The 19,058-nt window shown below is 37.7% G+C and overlaps 1 protein-coding gene across 4 annotated transcripts in view; it reads left to right on the forward strand.

Annotated features, from left to right (window-relative positions):
• WWP1 (WW domain containing E3 ubiquitin protein ligase 1) overlaps window positions 1–19,058 on the forward strand; it is a 135,412-nt gene that overhangs the window by 91,360 nt on the left and 24,994 nt on the right. For all 4 annotated transcript variants that reach the window (XM_025264990.3, XM_044928513.2, XM_044928512.2 and 1 more), the window contains exons 11-18: window positions 215–389; window positions 2,121–2,175; window positions 2,260–2,344; window positions 2,474–2,602; window positions 8,701–8,776; window positions 8,884–8,955; window positions 11,736–11,824; window positions 16,148–16,307. In XM_025264990.3, the coding sequence (XP_025120775.3) occupies window positions 215–389; window positions 2,121–2,175; window positions 2,260–2,344; window positions 2,474–2,602; window positions 8,701–8,776; window positions 8,884–8,955; window positions 11,736–11,824; window positions 16,148–16,307 (841 nt within the window). The remainder of the gene's footprint in view (window positions 1–214; window positions 390–2,120; window positions 2,176–2,259; window positions 2,345–2,473; window positions 2,603–8,700; window positions 8,777–8,883; window positions 8,956–11,735; window positions 11,825–16,147; window positions 16,308–19,058) is intronic.

Genomic DNA, 19,058 nt, shown 5'->3' on the forward strand with positions numbered 1-19,058 from the left:
GAATGGGAAGGTAATTTAGCTAAATAGATAGCAAGTTACATGTCCGTAATTTTTCTGAAGAATATCAATATTTACATTCTTTTGAACTCATCATCTCTTGGACTTGATTTTTAAATTATTTAGGTAACATGTTGCTTAACTACTTTCCAGTTTCTTATATAAAGAGATGATTGTTTATTTTCATTTTCACTGCTGCTCCGTTTATCTTTGGTAGTTGGGAAAGAAGAGTCGATGACCGGGGCAGAGTGTATTACGTGGACCATAACACCAGGACGACCACCTGGCAGCGGCCCACCATGGAGTCGGTCCGGAACTTCGAGCAGTGGCAGTCCCAGCGGAGCCAGCTGCAGGGAGCTATGCAACAGTTCAACCAGCGATACCTCTACTCGGTAATTAGGAAGTTATAGGCGTTAATGCATCTTTTTCTTCCATATGTCTTCCCTTTTCTCCCTTAGTGACTTTTCTTAAATGTTATAGATTGTAAGATCTTTTTTAGTTGATCTTTAATAACTAATTCACATTTCTGATATGCATAAGCACTTTAAGTTTTTTTTAATCCTAGTTTACATAGCTATACACTCGTGCTTTTGTCCTTATTAAGAGGTAGTCTCATAAATGCAATTTCTTAATAATATAATTTGTCTTGGCCAGTTCCCAATCTTCTACTTTCGGTTATAATCATTTTGTTTGCTGTAAACAAAGCTGGTTGCCTCCTGACTTTACTTAAGGCCAGTCTTGCCATATCCTAGCTATCCTGGTTCCATCCCAGCTTTGTAGAGATGCTGTCATCTGTTTTGGCCCACTAAATATGTATTCCTGGGATCAGAGATAGTTTTGTCCAAAAAAATTTAATGCTGTCTGAAAATTTGATCAATTGGTGATTTACTGCCATAAGCAAGCATCCACGGGAGTGTCGGGAATGGGGGGAGGACTTCTGTTTAAATAGATTTGATCACAAGAAGTAGAACGTATAAATCTCAAGTACTGGGCATCTCTAGGTAGTGTTTCAGGGCAGCTTGAAACCCCAAAATGTGGAAAGAAATTAGGAAAGATACACAAAGAAAACAGCTCTTCAGAATCCTGTCTTGGGCAGGCTCATTCAGCTCTGCGTTTTTGGGAGGTTAAGTAGCAAGGTTTGGTTGCTCTCATTTGCAGGTTGGTCCAACTCTCCTGGTTGTCTGACCATCAGAGAGTGGGCCGGCCCAGCCTGCTCAGCATCTCGTGTGGTCAGTTCTTGGTTCCTGAGTAGCTTGTGCAGAAATCTGTGGGGATGTTCCACCGTTTAGCTGTATGTACTAAACAAATTATGTGTGTGCATTTGTTTTGGTTGGACTTTGCTGTATCTATGGAAAACCTTGGGGAAACAGGGCAGAATTAGGTAATAGTGTGCATCAGAAGTGTGTTCTTCTGCAGAAACAGAATATCCTAAGGTTGAGATTTAGTTGTCTAAATGATATTGAGTACAATTTATAGTATCTGTTATGAAGTTATAAAATATTTATCAAGATGTATATATTGTATCATTAAGAAATGATTTTTCAGGTAATAAGTTTTTGTCTTTCTTTAAAAACTGATGGTAAAAATGTTTATTTTCTTTTGAATATATTTCTGAGTTGTCATAATATGTGAGCATTAATATATTTTTATGTATGTTTGAATATATAAAATATATTAATACAAAGGTAAAAATTTATTTTTACGAAGATAATTCTGGAGTTTAATATTATTATGTTAGTAGACATTTGTTTTAAAGAGAACTGTGGTAATTATTCTGTTTTTCAGCAAATAATGTTACCTCATTTAAACACTACAATTTTCTGTATGTTATTTTCTCATGTCGTTTCACTCTTATGGACTGTTACAGAAGGGCTAAGAGATTAAAGTGCTAATGTTGATACATTATTTGTAAATCATTGTAGAAAAACTAATAATTTATCACTTATTTAACTCCTCTTAACTCATGACAGTTTTAGAATTCTGTGCCTTGAAATTACTATATTCACATTTCTTTATATTTTTTAGAAAAGGACTATTAAATGTGATTCAGCCAAGTGCTTAGTTTATGCTTTTATATTAAAAACCTGTTCTTTTAACTTCTCCCAATCCTTTTCTCCATTCAGGCTTCAATGTTAGCAGCAGAAAATGACCCATACGGGCCTTTGCCACCAGGCTGGGGTAAGCTAATGTGTTGTTGATAAAAATATTGAAATGTATATATAGCAAATAGTTATTAAATGCCATGCTCACTCTATTTTTTAGAAAAAAGAGTGGATTCAACAGACAGAGTTTACTTCGTGAATCATAACACAAAAACAACCCAGTGGGAAGACCCCAGAACTCAAGGGTATGTATATCCTGGAGCCTTACTTAAGTGAGCTTACGTGTCGGGAGACAGAATCAAGTGAACCTCAACTCAGACGTTTTTAGCACCTCGAAAATGTTCACCTTGTGTGACTGTGACTTTATCTTTTAGTTTGCAGAATGAAGAACCCCTGCCAGAAGGTTGGGAAATTAGGTATACCCGGGAAGGTGTGAGGTACTTTGTTGATCATAATACAAGAACAACAACATTCAAAGATCCTCGCAATGGAAAGTCATCTGTGTAAGTGAAGTTCTGAGATGCTGTTTAATGAGAACATAAATTTTGACTTCTAATATAGCCTCAAGCAAATTTTACATTATATATCGAGAAAATCTACACAAGTAATAATCTAATATACCTGTTTTGCTCTACTGTATATATTATAGAGTGGATTTGTGGCATATAATTCCTTAAGAAGAACAATAGTAAATATTTATCTAGTGATTACTATGTGCCAAGGATTCTTCTAAGCACTTAATTTATATAAAGCACTAATTTATATAAGCTTTTATCTTCCAACAGTTCCTTGAGGTTGATACCCTTACTTTCCAAGTGTGGAAACTGAGGCCTAGGGAGCATAACTGACTTATGCAAAGTCATACAGCAAGTGATGAGAGTGGTTTCAGACCAAGGCAGTCTGTCCACGGAATGTGTGCTCTTAACAGGCACATCCTGCCTCTGCAACATCAGGACTGAGACATTTAACACGGTTTTCCTGGTAAAAATACCTTAATTAAGTATTTGAAAGGTCTCTCCTTCATCCTTATTCTTAGATGTGATGTCTTTACATTACTAAGAAAATGGAAGAGCCATAAAAGTTATTCACGAATTCCTACCGTTACATCTCTCTACCAGTCAGCATCTGTCTTCCCTCTTCATCCTGAAGTTAAATTGTCATTATTCCTATCAAAGGCCAATCCCTCTGCTGGTGCTCCAGATCTTTCCCCTCTCTTCCGATTAGCTACTCCAACAGTAATTTTCATACCATCCATCTTTCTCTGCTGTATCATTCCCATCAGGTGTTACTTCTCTGAGATTAGAAATGGACAAATGGAAAGCCATGACTCATCACCTTATGAGTCCATTTAATGGAGAATTCATTTTTATTGCTACCCTCTGCAAGAAAACTCGGAGAAGGCAATGACAACCCACTCCAGTACTCTTGTCTGGAAAATCCCAGGGACAGGGGAGCCTGGTGGGCTGCAGTCTACGGGGTCGCACAGAGTTGGACACGACTGAAGTGACTTAGCAGTAGCAGCACAAGAAAACTACCTGAACGACTTGCCTGTGTAATTGCTGTTTCTAGTTTCTCTCTCAAACCAACAACAAGAAAGTTTCACTGACCCTGACTGACCTTACTAAGGGGACCAGTGTCTTCCACTTGGTTAGTCCCTAGGTTGGTTTACAGCTCTGTCTAATTTGACACAGTCAGGAGTATTTGAAGGAAGTTTCTCTCTCCTGAGAAGTAGTACAAGGACTCTGCTTCCTGATTTCCTTCTGCCTGTCTGGTCTTACTTCTTCCTCTTCCTTTTTGTGGGTGATGGGGGACCCTTCTTTCCTGTCAGCCTATTAACATTGACATACCCAAAGTGCCTCCTCAGATCTCTTTTCTCTGCTATCTATACTCATTCTCTTGGTGAATCTTACCCAGCTCACAAATGTTTTTCTCTAGTGTTTCACTTGTAATTTTGTTGCTACTTACTTGATAGCTATTCTTAACTTCTTCCTGATAACTACCATCAGTCAGACTTATTCTTCCTGGTATATTTCCCATCTCAATGGAAGGGACCTCCACTCTTAGGTGTGTTTGAGCCAAAAATCTTGGAATTGTCCTTGACTACTCTCTCTGTCACGTCACATACATCATGAGTTCCAGTTACCTCAGCTTCAGAATGTATTCAGATCCAGCTGTGTCTCACATCCACTGCCGTCACTTTGGTCCAAGCTACCGTGGTCTCTCACCCGGAGTGTTTCTCTGAGTATCACTCTGCTTTCTACCTATACTTCATGTAACACTGTCCCCCATACAAGACTTTTTACTTTTTTATTTTTTCTTTTAAGTAAGAAGTTACTCCACAAAACCCTTCCGTGGCTTCCATCTTAATCTGAATAAAAAAGCAGCGTAGTTGACCATGGCCTCTAAGCCCTTGGAGCATCTGACCCCTGTCACCTTGTCAGCCTCACGTCTCACATTTCTCCTCATTCACTCTGCCTCAGCTTCCCTAGCGACTTAGCTGTATCTCAGACATCTGAGGCTTCCTCATCTGGGCTCTGAGTTCCTCTAGTTGGCATGCGCTTTTCCCCAATAGTACCTGTATGACTTAACGCCCTCCATGTTTTCTGCTCAGACGCTGCTCTGTCTATGAATCCTATTCTGTTTATTCTGTTCACAGTTGAAAAATTCTTCTCCCCCCTTCACTCCTTGTCCTTTTTTCATCTTTTTTTCCCTTTTTTAGGAGCGGGAATGGTGACACATTTATGCTCTTCTAACACTAAATGTATAGTTTACTTTTTCATTGTTTCTTGTCTATTCTCTTCACTAGTACATAGACCACATAGAAAGAGGTATTGTTCTTCAGTTTGTTTTATCAGCCAGTAATACTCTGTCTAGAACAGTGCAGGGTACATACTGAGCATTTTGTAAATATTTGTAGAATGAATTCAGTTGAAGCTGACAGCAGAAGAGAACATTTTCCATCCATTCCAAAATGTTCCCTAGAAATGTAAAAGTTCTTCATGCCTGTCTCGTAGGCTGTCGCTCAGTGGGCCGAAGACCCAGGTGCTCTCAGTGTGAATAGAACTTCCCCTAAATGCCGCCCACCCTGCTTTTTCCCTCACTGACCTACTGAGCTGGGTGACCTGGACATCACTTCCTAGGAGCTCAGTTTTCTTTGCTTACTCTCTCCAGCAGTATTTCTTTTGATTTCAGATTAACTTTAACATGTGACAGAATATCCTTTCCTGTCTCTTCTACCTAGAGCCTCTTGTCCTCCCCTCCTTGGATTTAAGGGTTAGCAAGAAGTTTTTTTTTTAAATAGTCATAGACTTTCATATTTAACTAACTTTTTAATATTAACATAACATTTAATATTTGCACTCTAATTCATGGTTAAAATCTAAAATGTGGGAAGTATAACCCCAGAAAAAGCAATATATACCATCTGCAACAAGTCCTGGTGCCAATCCTGGTGTTATGACACAATTCAGCTTTATATTTTCTTTATATTATAGGTATTATGCCTATCGCCCCCTTCCCCATCTACATTCCTGCAAATTCAAGTGTTAGTTTAGATTTTCTAATAAAAATGTAAATCTCATTATGTTAGTGAGAAGTAATCCTTTGAAACATATATTTTTTTCACCTGCAACACTGTATTAGAAGTGCTGGGTTATTTGAAAATCTATCCTTTTTTTTAATATCTTTTAAATTTTTAAAAAATTTCATTTTATATTGGAGTATATTTAATTTACAATATTGTGTTAGTTTCAGGTATTTAGCAGAGTGATCTAGTTATACATATCCACTCCAGTATTCTTGCCTGGGAAATCCCATGGACAGAGAAGCCTGGTGGGCTGCAGTCCCTGGGGCTGCAGAGTCGGACACGATTGAGCACACATGCACGCATCAGGTCAGGTCAGTCACTCAGTCGTGTCTGACCCTTTGCGACCCCATGGACTGCGGCACGCCAGGCCCCCTGTCCATCACTAACTCCCGGAGTTTACTCAAACTCGTGTCCATTGAGTCGGTGATGCCATCCAACCATCTCATTTTCTGTCGTCTCCTCCTCCTGCCTTCAATTTTTCCCAGCATCAGGGTTTTTTCAAATGAGTCAGTTCTTCGGATCAGGTGGCCAAAGTATTGGAGTTTCAGTTTCAATATTAGTCCTTCCAATGAATATTCAGGACTGATTTCCTTTAGGATGGACTGGTTGGATCTCCTTGCAGTCCAAGGGACTCTCAAGAGTCTTCTCCAACACCACAGTTCATAAGCATCAATTCTTTGGCACTCAGCTTTCTTTATGGTCCAACTCTCACATCCATAGATGACTACTGGAAAAACCATTGCCTTGACTAGATGGACCTTTGTTGGCAAAGTAATGTCTCTGCTTTGTAATATGCTGTCTAGGTTGGTCATAACTTTTCTTCCAAGGAGTAAGCATCATTTAATTTCATGGCTGTAATCACCATCTGCAGTGCTTTTAGAGCCCCCAAAAATAAAGTCTGCCACTGTTTCCCCATCTATTTGCCATGAAGTGATGGGACCAGATGCCAGGATCTTAGTTTTCTGAATGTTGAGCTTTAAGCTAACTTTTTCACTCTCCTCTTTCACTTTCATCAAGAGGCTCTTTGGTTCTTTTTCACTTTCTGCCATAAGGGTGGTGTCATCTGCATATCTGAGGTTATTAGCATTTCTCCCGCCAATCTTGATTCCAGCTTGTGCTTTGTCCAGCCCAGTGTTTCTCATGATGTACTCTGCATATAAGTTAAATAAGCAGGGTGACAATAAACAGCCTTGATGTACTCCTTTCCCTATTTGGAACCTCTGTTGTTCCATGTCCAGTTCTAACTGTTGCTTCCTGACATGCATGCATACATATATCTGTTCTTTTTCAGATTCTTTTCCCATATAGGCTATTACAGAGTATTGAGTAGAGTTCCCTGTGCTATATATATAGTAGGTCTTTGTTGCCTATTTTAGTTTATTATTTTTTAATTTTAATTAAAAAATTTTTTTTTCATTTTTTGCCAGGCAAAAGTATCTTTGTGTGGATTTATATTCCACACCCCTCCCCCACAAAGAAAGATAGCTATAATATGCTAAAGGGATTCTTTTAATCTCTAGCTAAATTTTAGATGCTTACATAAGTTCTCTGAAACTTTTCAAAGAGAGGTTAAACTATTGATAATTAGGCTTATTTGGTATGTTGAATTTCATGGGCTGCTACTGCTGCTGCTGAGTCGCTTCAGTCATGTCTGACTCTGTGCGACCCCATAGACTGCAGCCTACCAGGCTCCCCCGTCCCTGGGATTCTCCAGGCAAGAACACTGGAGTGGGTTGCCATTTCCTTCTCCAGTGCATGAAAGTGAAAAGTGAAAGTGAAGTCGTTCAGTTGTGTCCGACTCCCAGCAACCCCATGGACTGCAGCCTACCAGGCTCCTCTGTCTGTGGGATTTTCCAGGCAAGAGTACTGGAGTGGGGTGCCATTGCCTTCTCCGAATTACATGGGAAGCACTGTCAAATGTAATGATAAAACTTCTTAGATTCTACAGCTAAATGTTAATTAATGTAAATGTTCTAGAAATTATATGACATTCCTCAAATTGGGTATATCCTGGAATAGTGTTGCATCATAATTTTAGTTTATCTTAAGATGTTATATGTTGCATAAATAGCCAGATTTCTTTTTCAGTTGCATTGAAGTTGATTCTTTAATCATGCCATTTCAATTCTTTGACATTTATATTACTCTGATGCTTTTACAAATATGAAGATCTTCCAGAAGATTCATAGAGAGGACTTTTTTACAAATATAGGTTTCTAATAACTTTTAGATCATATCACTTAACTGAGTAAGAAATTACAGAATTCTAATGGAAAACCTGATGGCTTCATAAACTGCTAATAAGAGATCAAGACCAATAAGAATAATTACATGGGATTGAAAGAACAATACGATTTATGTTTTAAATGCTTTTTTTGTCTGAAATACTACTGGCTTTTAATATTTGTTTTCCAGATATGAGGAAACTTTTCCCATTATGCTAACTGTAACTATGTATAATATACATATATATTTAAATTCTATCACATATTTTCACTGTTTTGTACATTTTTTATTTATTTGGAGTTACCCACATATTGAATATTGTTCCTGCGTCTTCACTCTGTTACATGGGAATTTCCTCCTCTTAAAAATATTTTTTACTATTACCCTTTAGTTTGTTATGCTAATGACAAATCTGTTTTTTGTTTTTCTATAAATGCTTTCATTTTTTCCCAAAAGATGTTTTTGCTGATATACAGTTCGTTTGTTATTATATGTTTCTAGCACAGTAACTAGCTTCTTTGTGTGTTGTATCCTTTAAGTACATTAACTAACTGCTTTACAAAAGATCCATCCATGCACATCACCCCCGTCTGTGTGTGTATATCATGTGTCCTCATTGCTCAAGTCTCTGTTGGCTCCTAAATATTACCTTCACTTCTCTCCCAGCAGGTGTTACAGAGTAACTTTCCTGTCATTTGTAGGACACTGGTACACTCCAGTTTCATACTGAATAGTGAACATCCAGCTTTATTATTTATTAATATATGGTTTGTTTTTCTTTTTCTTTAGAACTAAGGGTGGTCCACAGATTGCCTATGAACGCAGCTTCAGGTGGAAACTCGCTCACTTCCGTTATTTGTGCCAGGTACTGCGGTGGTAAATAAACCTTCTGTTCATAATCATTTAGTTTTCTTGTTACAGGGCACACGTACTGTAACTTACATGATATTACAATATTATTTTTGTTTTCAGTCCAATGCTTTACCCAGTCACGTAAAGATCAATGTGTCCCGGCAGACGTTGTTCGAAGATTCCTTCCAACAGGTAAGAAAGATGTTCCAGAATAAAATTGTATAGTCAGCCCTCTGTATCCACAGATATAATAGCATCCATGGATTCAACCAACTGTGGATACAAAATATTCTGTGGTGGGGTGGAGGGAGATGTCCAGAAAGTTTCAAAAGGCAAAGTGTGAATTTGCTGCCGCTAGCAGATTGTTTTATTGTGCCTTGCTTTATTTCACTTTGCAGATACTGTGGTTTTTACAGATTAAAGGTTTATGACAGTCTTGTGTTGAGCAAGTCTCACAGCACCATTTTTCCAACAGCATGTGCTCACTTGGTAGTGTCTCTGTCACATTTTCATAATTCTTGGAATGCTCCAAACTTTTCATTATTATTAATTTGTCAAGGTAATCTGTGAACAGTTATGTTTGATTTACTGTTCCAAAAAGATTCAACTTGCTCAGATCACGGTTAGCATTTTTTTTTAACAATAGAGTATTTTTTAAATTAGGGTCTGTACATTGTCTTTTTAGACATAATGCTATTTCCCCCTTAATAGACTATAGTACAATGGAAACATGACTTTTATATGTACTGGGAAACCAGAAAATTAGTGTAACTTGATTTATTGTGATATTCTCTTTATTGCGGTACTCTAGAACCAAATCTGTAATATCTCTGAGGTATGCTTGTGTGTATGTGGTATTTATATTGTATTAAGTATTGTAAGTAATTTAGAGATGATTTAAAATTATATGGGATGATGCACCTAAGATGAGCACCCCCATATTTTGGTATCTGTGGAGCTGTCCTAGAACCAGCACACCTTGAATACTGAGGGAAATCATACAACTTGAGTCATGATATTCGTAAAGGGAGTTAAGGCTTAGAAGTTTTCAGCCATTTAGGATACAACTGTGACAATGACTACCACTTACTGAGTGTCCCTTATAATAATAAAACCCATCATGTATCGAGGGATTGTAATGTGCAGGCACTGACACCTTCCATTTATCATTTCCTTTAATTCATCACAAATTCCCTTTGAGGTAGCTCCTGTCATTATCTTCCATTTTGCAGGCACAGGTACCTAGGCTGAGAAACAAAACCATTCTACCGTGAATTAGATTACTAAAATAAAGTATAACGAGCTCTGGAACAAGTTGACATATTTTGACACCTATTTAGTTTTTTACTAAGACTTTATTAACTCAAAACAGAAAAGTCGTGATATGAGACTAAATTAAAATTAGATTGGTATAGGCACTGTATTCCCTTTAAATAATTCTTTCATACCCTACTGTTAATTCTCACGTCCTCCTGGTTTCTGTTAAACGTCATGACCTCAGACCTTGTCCAAGCACTCATTTAAGATGGCAGTTCTCTGCTCACCTCCCTCACAGTCCCATTGTAGCCAGTCATGGTACTTCATTCCTGTTTGTAATACTTCTCACCACCTGTGGAGAAGGAACTGGCAGCCCACTCCAGTAGTCTTGCCTGGAGAACCCCATGGCGCCTGGCGTACCACAGTGCACGGAGTCACAGAGTTGGACACAACTGAGCAACTAAACCGCCGCCACCACCCCCTGACACAGTTTACCTCCCTTACCAGAATGAAACTCTAGGAGGTCCCAGCTATTTTGTTTACTGCTGCTTTGCACAGTACCTAGAAGCAGTGCTTTGCACATAGCCGGTATTAATAAACATTTGGTGGCATGAACAGATGAATGTAATACCTTTGCTGAATTATCTGTAGAATAAAGATGAAAAACCAAAATATTGTCAGTTCTTTTTTTCTGATGAGGTTGAGAATTTTTCTTCTCAGTCCTCTCCCGAAGTATTACAGGGATGAATTAAAATTCTCTGTGTGTTCAGGTATGCAGGGACTTTTATGTATAGAAGCCAAAATGGAATAACAGTTCTTAAGTCAGTGGTGTTCACATCCTAGCTTCAGTTTAGTCACTTGCTGCAGTTTGGACAAGTTACTTAATATAGCTATTATCAGCAATTCTGTTTGATTTAATAAATTCTTATCTTGTTCCAAGCTATGTGTAAACTTTTTTTTAATACATACACATCTGAATTCATGGTAGATTTTACTTGGCTTTGTCCTCTGGCTTGCGGAGAGTCGTGCCCTGTGAGCCATGACTCGCCGTAAAGTGGAGGCCAGCTAGTGAGCTGTCGCCTCACCGAGGCCAGTCTTGGCTTTGGGATGTAATTCCCTTTATCTGGAAGTAAAGCTTATTTACTAGTAACCTTAGTGTGAGCCTTTAAGGCTTATAAAAAATCTAGTATAGATATAGTTTTAAGATAAAACTTTTTATGCTAAAATTCATCATCTTATAATTAATTATTCACAATAGCTGAGTTCCTTTCCTACTAAGAAATGGAATGTCTGGTGTAAGCAGTAAATTCTACTTCTCATTAAGTGTTGCTCATCAAAAAAATTTGCAAGTCACCTTTTATAATATTTCAGTAAAATTCGGAGAGTGACAGAGAAGGGAATATTTTCTAACCTGAAAAACATTCTGTTTCAAGCTGTTCCTCTCTTGCTACTAACCCAAAGTAGAACTACCATTTAACACCAGAAGAGGGGAAAGAGATTTGTGAAAGTTAATCAGAGAAAGCTTAGTAGAGTAAGATGCATCTTTGCTAATTTGTGGAATAAACCAGTTGATCTCTTTGAATTAAAAGCATTGTTGTATAAGATAATGAAATGTGTAATTTTGAAAACACAGATGAAATTTAAATAAAACTGTTTTGGAGGAAACTTGTATTGCATATGAATGTTTAAGCATCCATGTTTTTGTTTTTAATTAGATTATGGCATTAAAACCCTATGACTTGAGGAGGCGATTATATGTAATATTTAGAGGAGAAGAAGGACTTGATTATGGTGGCCTAGCAAGGTAAAATAAAAGACATATCTGCTTTGAAATAAGTGTATCTCCACTGTAGATATATTCTTGAAAAGATAACATTTTTTTCAGTAGCAATCTAGAATTATTTTTAAAAACAAAAATTGAAATATTCACGTAAATCTAGCAGTAACCATTATTATTATGTTGTTGTTTATCCCGTACATTTTCTCTGTATATTCAGTTGACCATTGAAAACATGGGGGTTAGGGGTGCTGACCCCTGTGTTGTCAAAAATCTGCGTACTGCTACTTCTGTTTCAAAAACAAAGAGTATGGAATTAATCAATACAAGCTACTGCACATAAAATAGATAAGCTACAAGGATTTACTGTATAGCACGGAATTATATTCAATATCATACAAACCTATAATGGAATATAATCTGAAAAATTTAACTGAAACACTTTATGCCTTAAAACTAACACAATATTGTAAATCAACTTGACTTCCATTAAAAACAACATAAAACAAAGGATTTGATGATTGACTTACCAAAGGACAGGAAGCTAAAGCAGTTTGGATAAAATCTGGATTCAAATCCCTAGTTCTTTCAGTTCCACACACTGTGATCTCTAATTGACTTTTGCTGCACTTAATTGATTTTAAGATATTTGTAAAATGAAAATACAGGTACTATATTTATTGAAAAAAAATCCACATATAAGGGGACTTGCAGAATTCAAAAGCATGTTGTTCAAGGGTCAGCTGTATATAAATTTGAATATATGTGTGATATCATACATATTTGCTGATTTTTTTAAAACAGAATTGATCATACAATTTGCAAAATATAGCAGCTTGATTTTGTTATTTTGTATATCATGGATATCTTTCCATATCAGATATAGACCTTATACTCATGGTTGCATAATCTTCCCTTGTTTGGACATAGTATAGTTGATGAATCAGCATGAATAAGGTTGTTTCTTATTTTTTGCTATTATAACAATTTATGTTGGTTTGATGTTTGTGTTTTTAATCCAGTCTGAGTCCTTTTGACTAAATAGTTTTCCACATTTACTAAATATTTTTTTAACAGACACTTATGAAGCAATAAGAACGGGAGATCCTTTTTAATTTTTTTTCAATTGCTTTGCCCAGACCTAATTTGACAGCAGTTTATTTTTTAGTCAAAGCATTTTCATTAAATGTTGACAAAGAATTAAATTTTCTTTTCTTAGAAACAGCTCTCTTTTTGAACTCATACTTCATGGGTGTTCAGAATTACATAATCACAATTTTAGTATAGCTGACTTAAAAACAGGTAGAAAACTAGACCTGGCAGAGTTATCAGAGCTGGTTGTGTTAGTATATTTTCTCATCTAAAACATTAAGTTTTTTTGGAAGAGAAAACTGCCTGTCACCGTGGATATTCATATCACATCTATTGTTATTTGTCTCAGTTTCAAAAATGTTCAGACATTAAAAAGGCACATCTTAGAAATGAAATATGGTATTGTTTTTACAGTGTCTGACTTTATAATATTCACATTCTTAACCATTTTTTACCTCAACTGTTTGGGTTTTGTTCTATATTTTGTTGGTTTTAATGTATCTAATGTACATAATCAGTTACTGCACTCCATGTTTTTCTTATTCCCAAATTATTTATTTTAATTCATGTATTGGTTTTGGTTTAATCAGTTCACAAGGGTGATATATCCCTCTAGTTTTACATGTTTGAGAATATGTTTTCTGCTGCTTTTGTATTTAAACAAGAACTTCACTAGATATAAATTTCTCACACAATACTTGTTTCTCCAGTACTCAGTAGACATTGCTTCACTGTCTTCTAATTGAATGTAAATGCTATCAAATAGGAGGCCAGCCTCTTGTAGGAAGCTTTTTTCCTCTGGGTACCCATACAGGTCTTTTCTTTGAAGTTCATTAATTTCAGTGTTGATTGTTTTATATCTTTTTCTGGAGCTTATTAAGATTTTCCTTAATTTAAGGGAAATTTTCTTCTATTAGGTCTTTGAATATTTTTTCTGTTCCATTTGTTCCATTTTTCTTCAGGAACATCAGTCATGGGTATGTGGATTCTGCTCTCTCAGTCTTACATGTCTGTCATCTCTTCTCAGGTCACTTTCATCTTTGTGCTTTTTCATTCTGTTCTGATTTTGTCCACGCATCTCTGTTTGCAGTACTGCCCTGTGTTTTGCTGCTTCTAATGTGACTTTTCATCGTTGGTGGTTTTACTGTTTTCCTCTCTAGGCTCTGCTAACTCATTCATTGTCTATTAATTTTTTTCAACCTCTTGTAACTCTTTAATTTATTTGAGAGTATATGGAAGAATATGTTAACAGGAACTCTTCTACCTCTTGTTACTTAGAATTTTTCCTTCTTTTTTCTTACTGTTAGAGTATATAGGTTAGATGCCATGCTGTGGTCATTCTTTTTTTCAATGTACCCAGTTTTCTCTGGGCTGATTGCTGAAAGTCATCTGCAACATCTGGGCGTTTTATTTCTAGTTTTTTTGTCTAAACACATTCTCACTGCTGCTGCTGCTGCTGCTAAGTCACTTCAGTCGTGTCCGACTCTGTGTGACCCCATAGACGGCAGCCCACTAGATCTGTTCAGTTCTCTTCCGGGGGGACATGTGTTACTTCAGCCTCACCATAGTGGGAAGTCAGCTTGGTTCAGCTACTATTATGGGACTGAATTTCATTTTATAAATTGGTTTTAACATTTCTCAGTTGATTTAGACTCCCTTCTCTACCCTTCATTAAGTTTCCAAGATTATATTTTTAAAGTTTCAAAAAAGCTTTTCTGAACAGGCTGCCAGGCCAGACTTAGCTTGCATAGTGATGGCCCCCATTGTGATTTTAAATTTTTTTATATTATTTGATAACATTAAAGAAATCACTAAATTACTCTTATGAATCAAGATTTTCGGCCTCTTTTTAAAAACAATTGCCACACCTTCTCACGTGGCATCAATTGCTGAATTAGAGTAGCTGTTTTCCCTGTTGGGTATCATACATTCTTTTTCACTTCCTGCCCACCATAGCCAAGTTGTCTAAGGACTATGATAGATGCCTAGAAGTAATTCTTCCTAGACCAGTGGTAACTTGTATCTGGGATTCAATGAGGAATAGGGGTTTGTGACTGAGTAGAAGACTGTGAGCCCATGCAGAGAAGGAAGCCCCTTGTACTCACTATCTTTAGGTATTTGAGTTTGGAACCCTGTGTTATAAGAAATTGCTATGGAAGACAGTCTTTGCATATTGAGTTTATTTTATAATATAAATTATTAATCTTTTACCTAGTCAGGTTTTCTGTATTGGACTTTTTAAAATGAGACAAATTACATGGTAATAAGTTAGATAATGCCTATCCCATTTAAAGATTTCACCTTTTAAAATTTTAGTTCCATTTTTAATGCATTGCCTGAAAAAAAACAGTTAAAACTGTTCCATAGCGGCCATGCTGTGTTACCTCAGTATCACGAGCAAATACTCACTGAAGCCTATTGTTCAGGGCTTCCCTGGTGGCTCAGTGGTAAAGAATCCACCTGCCAGTGCAGGGGACATGGCTTCGATCCCTGGTCTGGAAAGATCCCACGTGCTGCAAGACAGCTAACCCGCGTGCCACAGCTATTGAGCCTGTGCTCTAGTGCCCAGAGCACAGCTCCTGACGCCCGCGTGCCCTAGAACCCTGCTCTGCAATAAGAGAAGCTCTTCCAGTGAGAAGCCCGAGCACCACAATCAAGAGTAGCCCAGTCACCACAGTTAGAGAAGGCCTGCATGTAGCAACGAAGACCTAGCACAGCCATAAATAAATAAAATAAATCTTCCTTATAAATCTAGTGTGTATAGATTGTCAAGTGCCTATAAGAGTTAAAGGTACAAAAAATAGAGACATGGCTTTTGTTTTTGAATTGCTTACAGTCTGGTGGATATAGTGGTCATGTGGGCCAGTCAAGTGCAGAAAAATGAATAATATTGTGGGATTGTTACCACAGAGTATTAAGTGACTGAGACACTGAAATACACTGAAAAATGCTTCCAAAAATTGCTGAAATAGATACCAGCTGAACTTGAAAGTGGGATCCCCATAGGCTGAGTGGAAGTTCAGGATTCATGCACAAACATATGGCCTAGGAAGAAGCACACAATATGTGAGAAATACCTAGTTTATAGTTTGGCAGTGTGGGAACTGGCAGGTAATTTAGAATGGGCGGCTTAGGAATTGGACAGTAGAGTTGTTAAAGGCTGCTGAGTAGAGATGTGATGTTACGTATGAATTTATTTAAGGTCTGTTTTTAAATTTATATATGGTTGCTAAAAATAATATTGACATCTTCTTCTAGAGAATGGTTTTTCTTGCTTTCACATGAAGTTTTGAACCCCATGTATTGCTTATTTGAGTATGCTGGCAAGAACAACTACTGTCTACAGATAAATCCAGCATCAACTATTAATCCAGACCATCTTTCATACTTTTGTTTCATTGGTCGCTTTATTGCTATGGTGAGTCTTGACTTTCCATTACCTATGTATTTATTTGAATTTTGCTTATTCCAAAAGTATTTTAGAGAAGATTTTTTTTAAGTGATACATATCATCCTTGGTTATATGTATTCACAAATTTGGTTACCAAGGAAGTTTTCCTAGAGAGTATCAAAATAAGTTCCTATGTGAAATCAAGATTGTGAATATAAGGATTATTGATACAGCCCGTTGGTCTTTAGAAGTCCTTTCATTTAAGCCTAATTGTAGTATGACCACTTTTCAATAAGGGGAAAATCCAAGTTGTATGTATAATCATTGAACTTGATTGATATTTTTGGAATTTTCATAGCTTTGCAGAAGATCTTGTGGGACTATAAACTTCTTGAGAAGTGTTTGTGTTTATATATTTATTTGCACTTTATTATCTATCCATTCATTCAGCAAATATTCATTGCCTGCTATGGCATCATAGTATGAACGGGGTGAAACCATGATAAGACACAGTCCTTGTTCTTAGGGATATAAATATTGTTAGAGGGAGACAAATAATAAATATATACTGAGGGAAAGAAAGTGTTGCTCTGTTATTTAATATGAGTACAGGAGGCCTGTCTGACAGGTAACACTTGAACAGAAATAAGAAAGCAAGGGATTGAATCATGCAAATATTTTGGAGAACAACATTTGAGGCACAGGGAACAACCTGAAAAAAATCTTGAGTGGAAGTACGTTTCTGAATGAAAATGTCGTAACTGGCGCGTAGAGGGAACGTGGTAGGAGATGAGACATAGGCAGTTTGTGGGATCATTCAGAAATTCAGCTAAGGGTTTTGAGCTGGGAGTGGTGTGATCTAAGGAACATAATGTGACCATGGATTTTATTAAGCTCAGTTTGCTGCCTTGTAGAAAGAGACTAATTGAGGGCAAAGGAAAGCAAGAGGAAAAGCAGGAAGACCACTCGCAACAGCTCAGCTGAAAGATGGCACCTGAGTCCTCAAGCTCGGACTCAAGAGCTATAGCCATGGAGGTGGTGAGGCGTGCTGTGTGGGTTCTGGATGTATCTGTACGTAGAGGCAATCAGGTCTTCTGTCCATTTAGATGCAAGATGTGCGAGTCGGGTATTGCACCAAACTGTAAGGTCTGTGCATCTGGTTGCAGCTGCCATTTCCCAGGATGGCAGGGTTGTGACAAAGAGGAAATTTGGTGGGGAGGGACTCCAGAATTAGGATTTGGTTTAAGATTCCTGCTGACTTTCAAGTGGGGATGTAGAATAGATAGTTGGATATACAAGTCTGGCAATGAGGGGATATCTCAGTAAGAGGATATAACCATTTAAAGAATCAGTGTGGACAGAGAAGTTGTTTAAGGACACTTATAAATTGGGGAGATAAGAAGAAACTGGCAAAAGAGCCTTGGCAGAGGAGGAGATAGGAGAATAAATACACATGATTTCCAGAAGACCAAGGAAGAAGGAAGTGTGTTTCAAGAAATAAGAAGTGATCAGCTATGTCGAATGCTGCTGGCTGATCAAGATGAGGTTCAAGAAGTAAATGTTTGATTTGGCCAGGTGAATGATATTCATGTGCAGTGGAGAGGAAAGGTGGATGGGAGGAGCCTCAAGAGAGAATGGAAGGAGAAATGGGGACAATAAGTAAAAACTAATCTCTTAAATAGGAAAAGATGTACGTCAAGGCTGTATATTGCCACCCTGCTTATTTACTTATATGCAGAGTACATCATGAGAAATGCTGGGCTGGAGAAAGCACAAGCTGGAATCAAGATTTCCAGGAGAAATATCAATAACCTCAGATATGCAGATGACACCACCCTTATGGCAGAAAGTGAAGAAGAAACTAAAGAGCCTCTTGATGAAAGTGAAAGAGGAGAGTGAAAAAGTTGGCTTAAAGCTCAACATTCAGAGAACGAAGATCATGGCATCTGGTCCCATCACTTCATGGCAAATAGATAGGGAAACAGTGGAAACAGTGGCTGACTTTATTTTTCTGGATTCCAAAATCACTGTGGATGGTGATTGCAGCCATGAAATGAAAAGATGCTTACTCCTTGGAAGGAAAGTTATGACCAACCTAGATAGCATATTAAAAAGCAGAGACATTACTTTGTCAACAAAGGTCTGTCTAGTCAAGGCTATGGTTTTTCCTGTGGTCATGTATGTTAGATGGATGTGAGAGTTGGACTATAAAGAAAGCTGAGTGCCGAAGAATTGATGCTTTTGAACTGTGGTGTTGGAGAAGACTCTTGAGAGTCCCTTGGACTGCAAGATCCAACCAGTCCCTCCTAAAGGATATCAGTCCTGGGTATTTATTGGAAGGACTGATGTTGAAGCTGAAACTCTAATACTTTGGTCACCTGATGGGAAAAGCTGACTCATTTGAAATGACCCTAATGCTGGGAAAGATTGAAGGAAAGAGGAAAAAGGGATGACAGAGGGTGAGATGGTTGGATGGCATCACCGACTCGATGGACATGAGTTTGGATAAACTCCAAGAGTTGGTGATGTATAGGGAGGCCTGGAGTGCTGTGGTTCATGGGGTCGCAAAGAGTCAGACACGACTGAGCCACTGAACTGATGAATCTCTTAAAGGAGCCTCCCTGGTGGCTCAACTGATAAAGAAGCCGCCTTCAGGGTGGGAGCCCTGGGTTGGGAAGATCCCCTCGAGGAGGGCATGGCAACCCACTCTAGTATTCTTGCCTGGAGAATCCTATGGACAGAGGAGCCCGGAGGGCCACAGTCCGTGGGGTTGCAAAG

Source organism: Bubalus bubalis, chromosome 15, assembly GCF_019923935.1.
Source record: "Bubalus bubalis isolate 160015118507 breed Murrah chromosome 15, NDDB_SH_1, whole genome shotgun sequence".
NCBI classification, from domain to species: domain Eukaryota; kingdom Metazoa; phylum Chordata; class Mammalia; order Artiodactyla; family Bovidae; genus Bubalus; species Bubalus bubalis.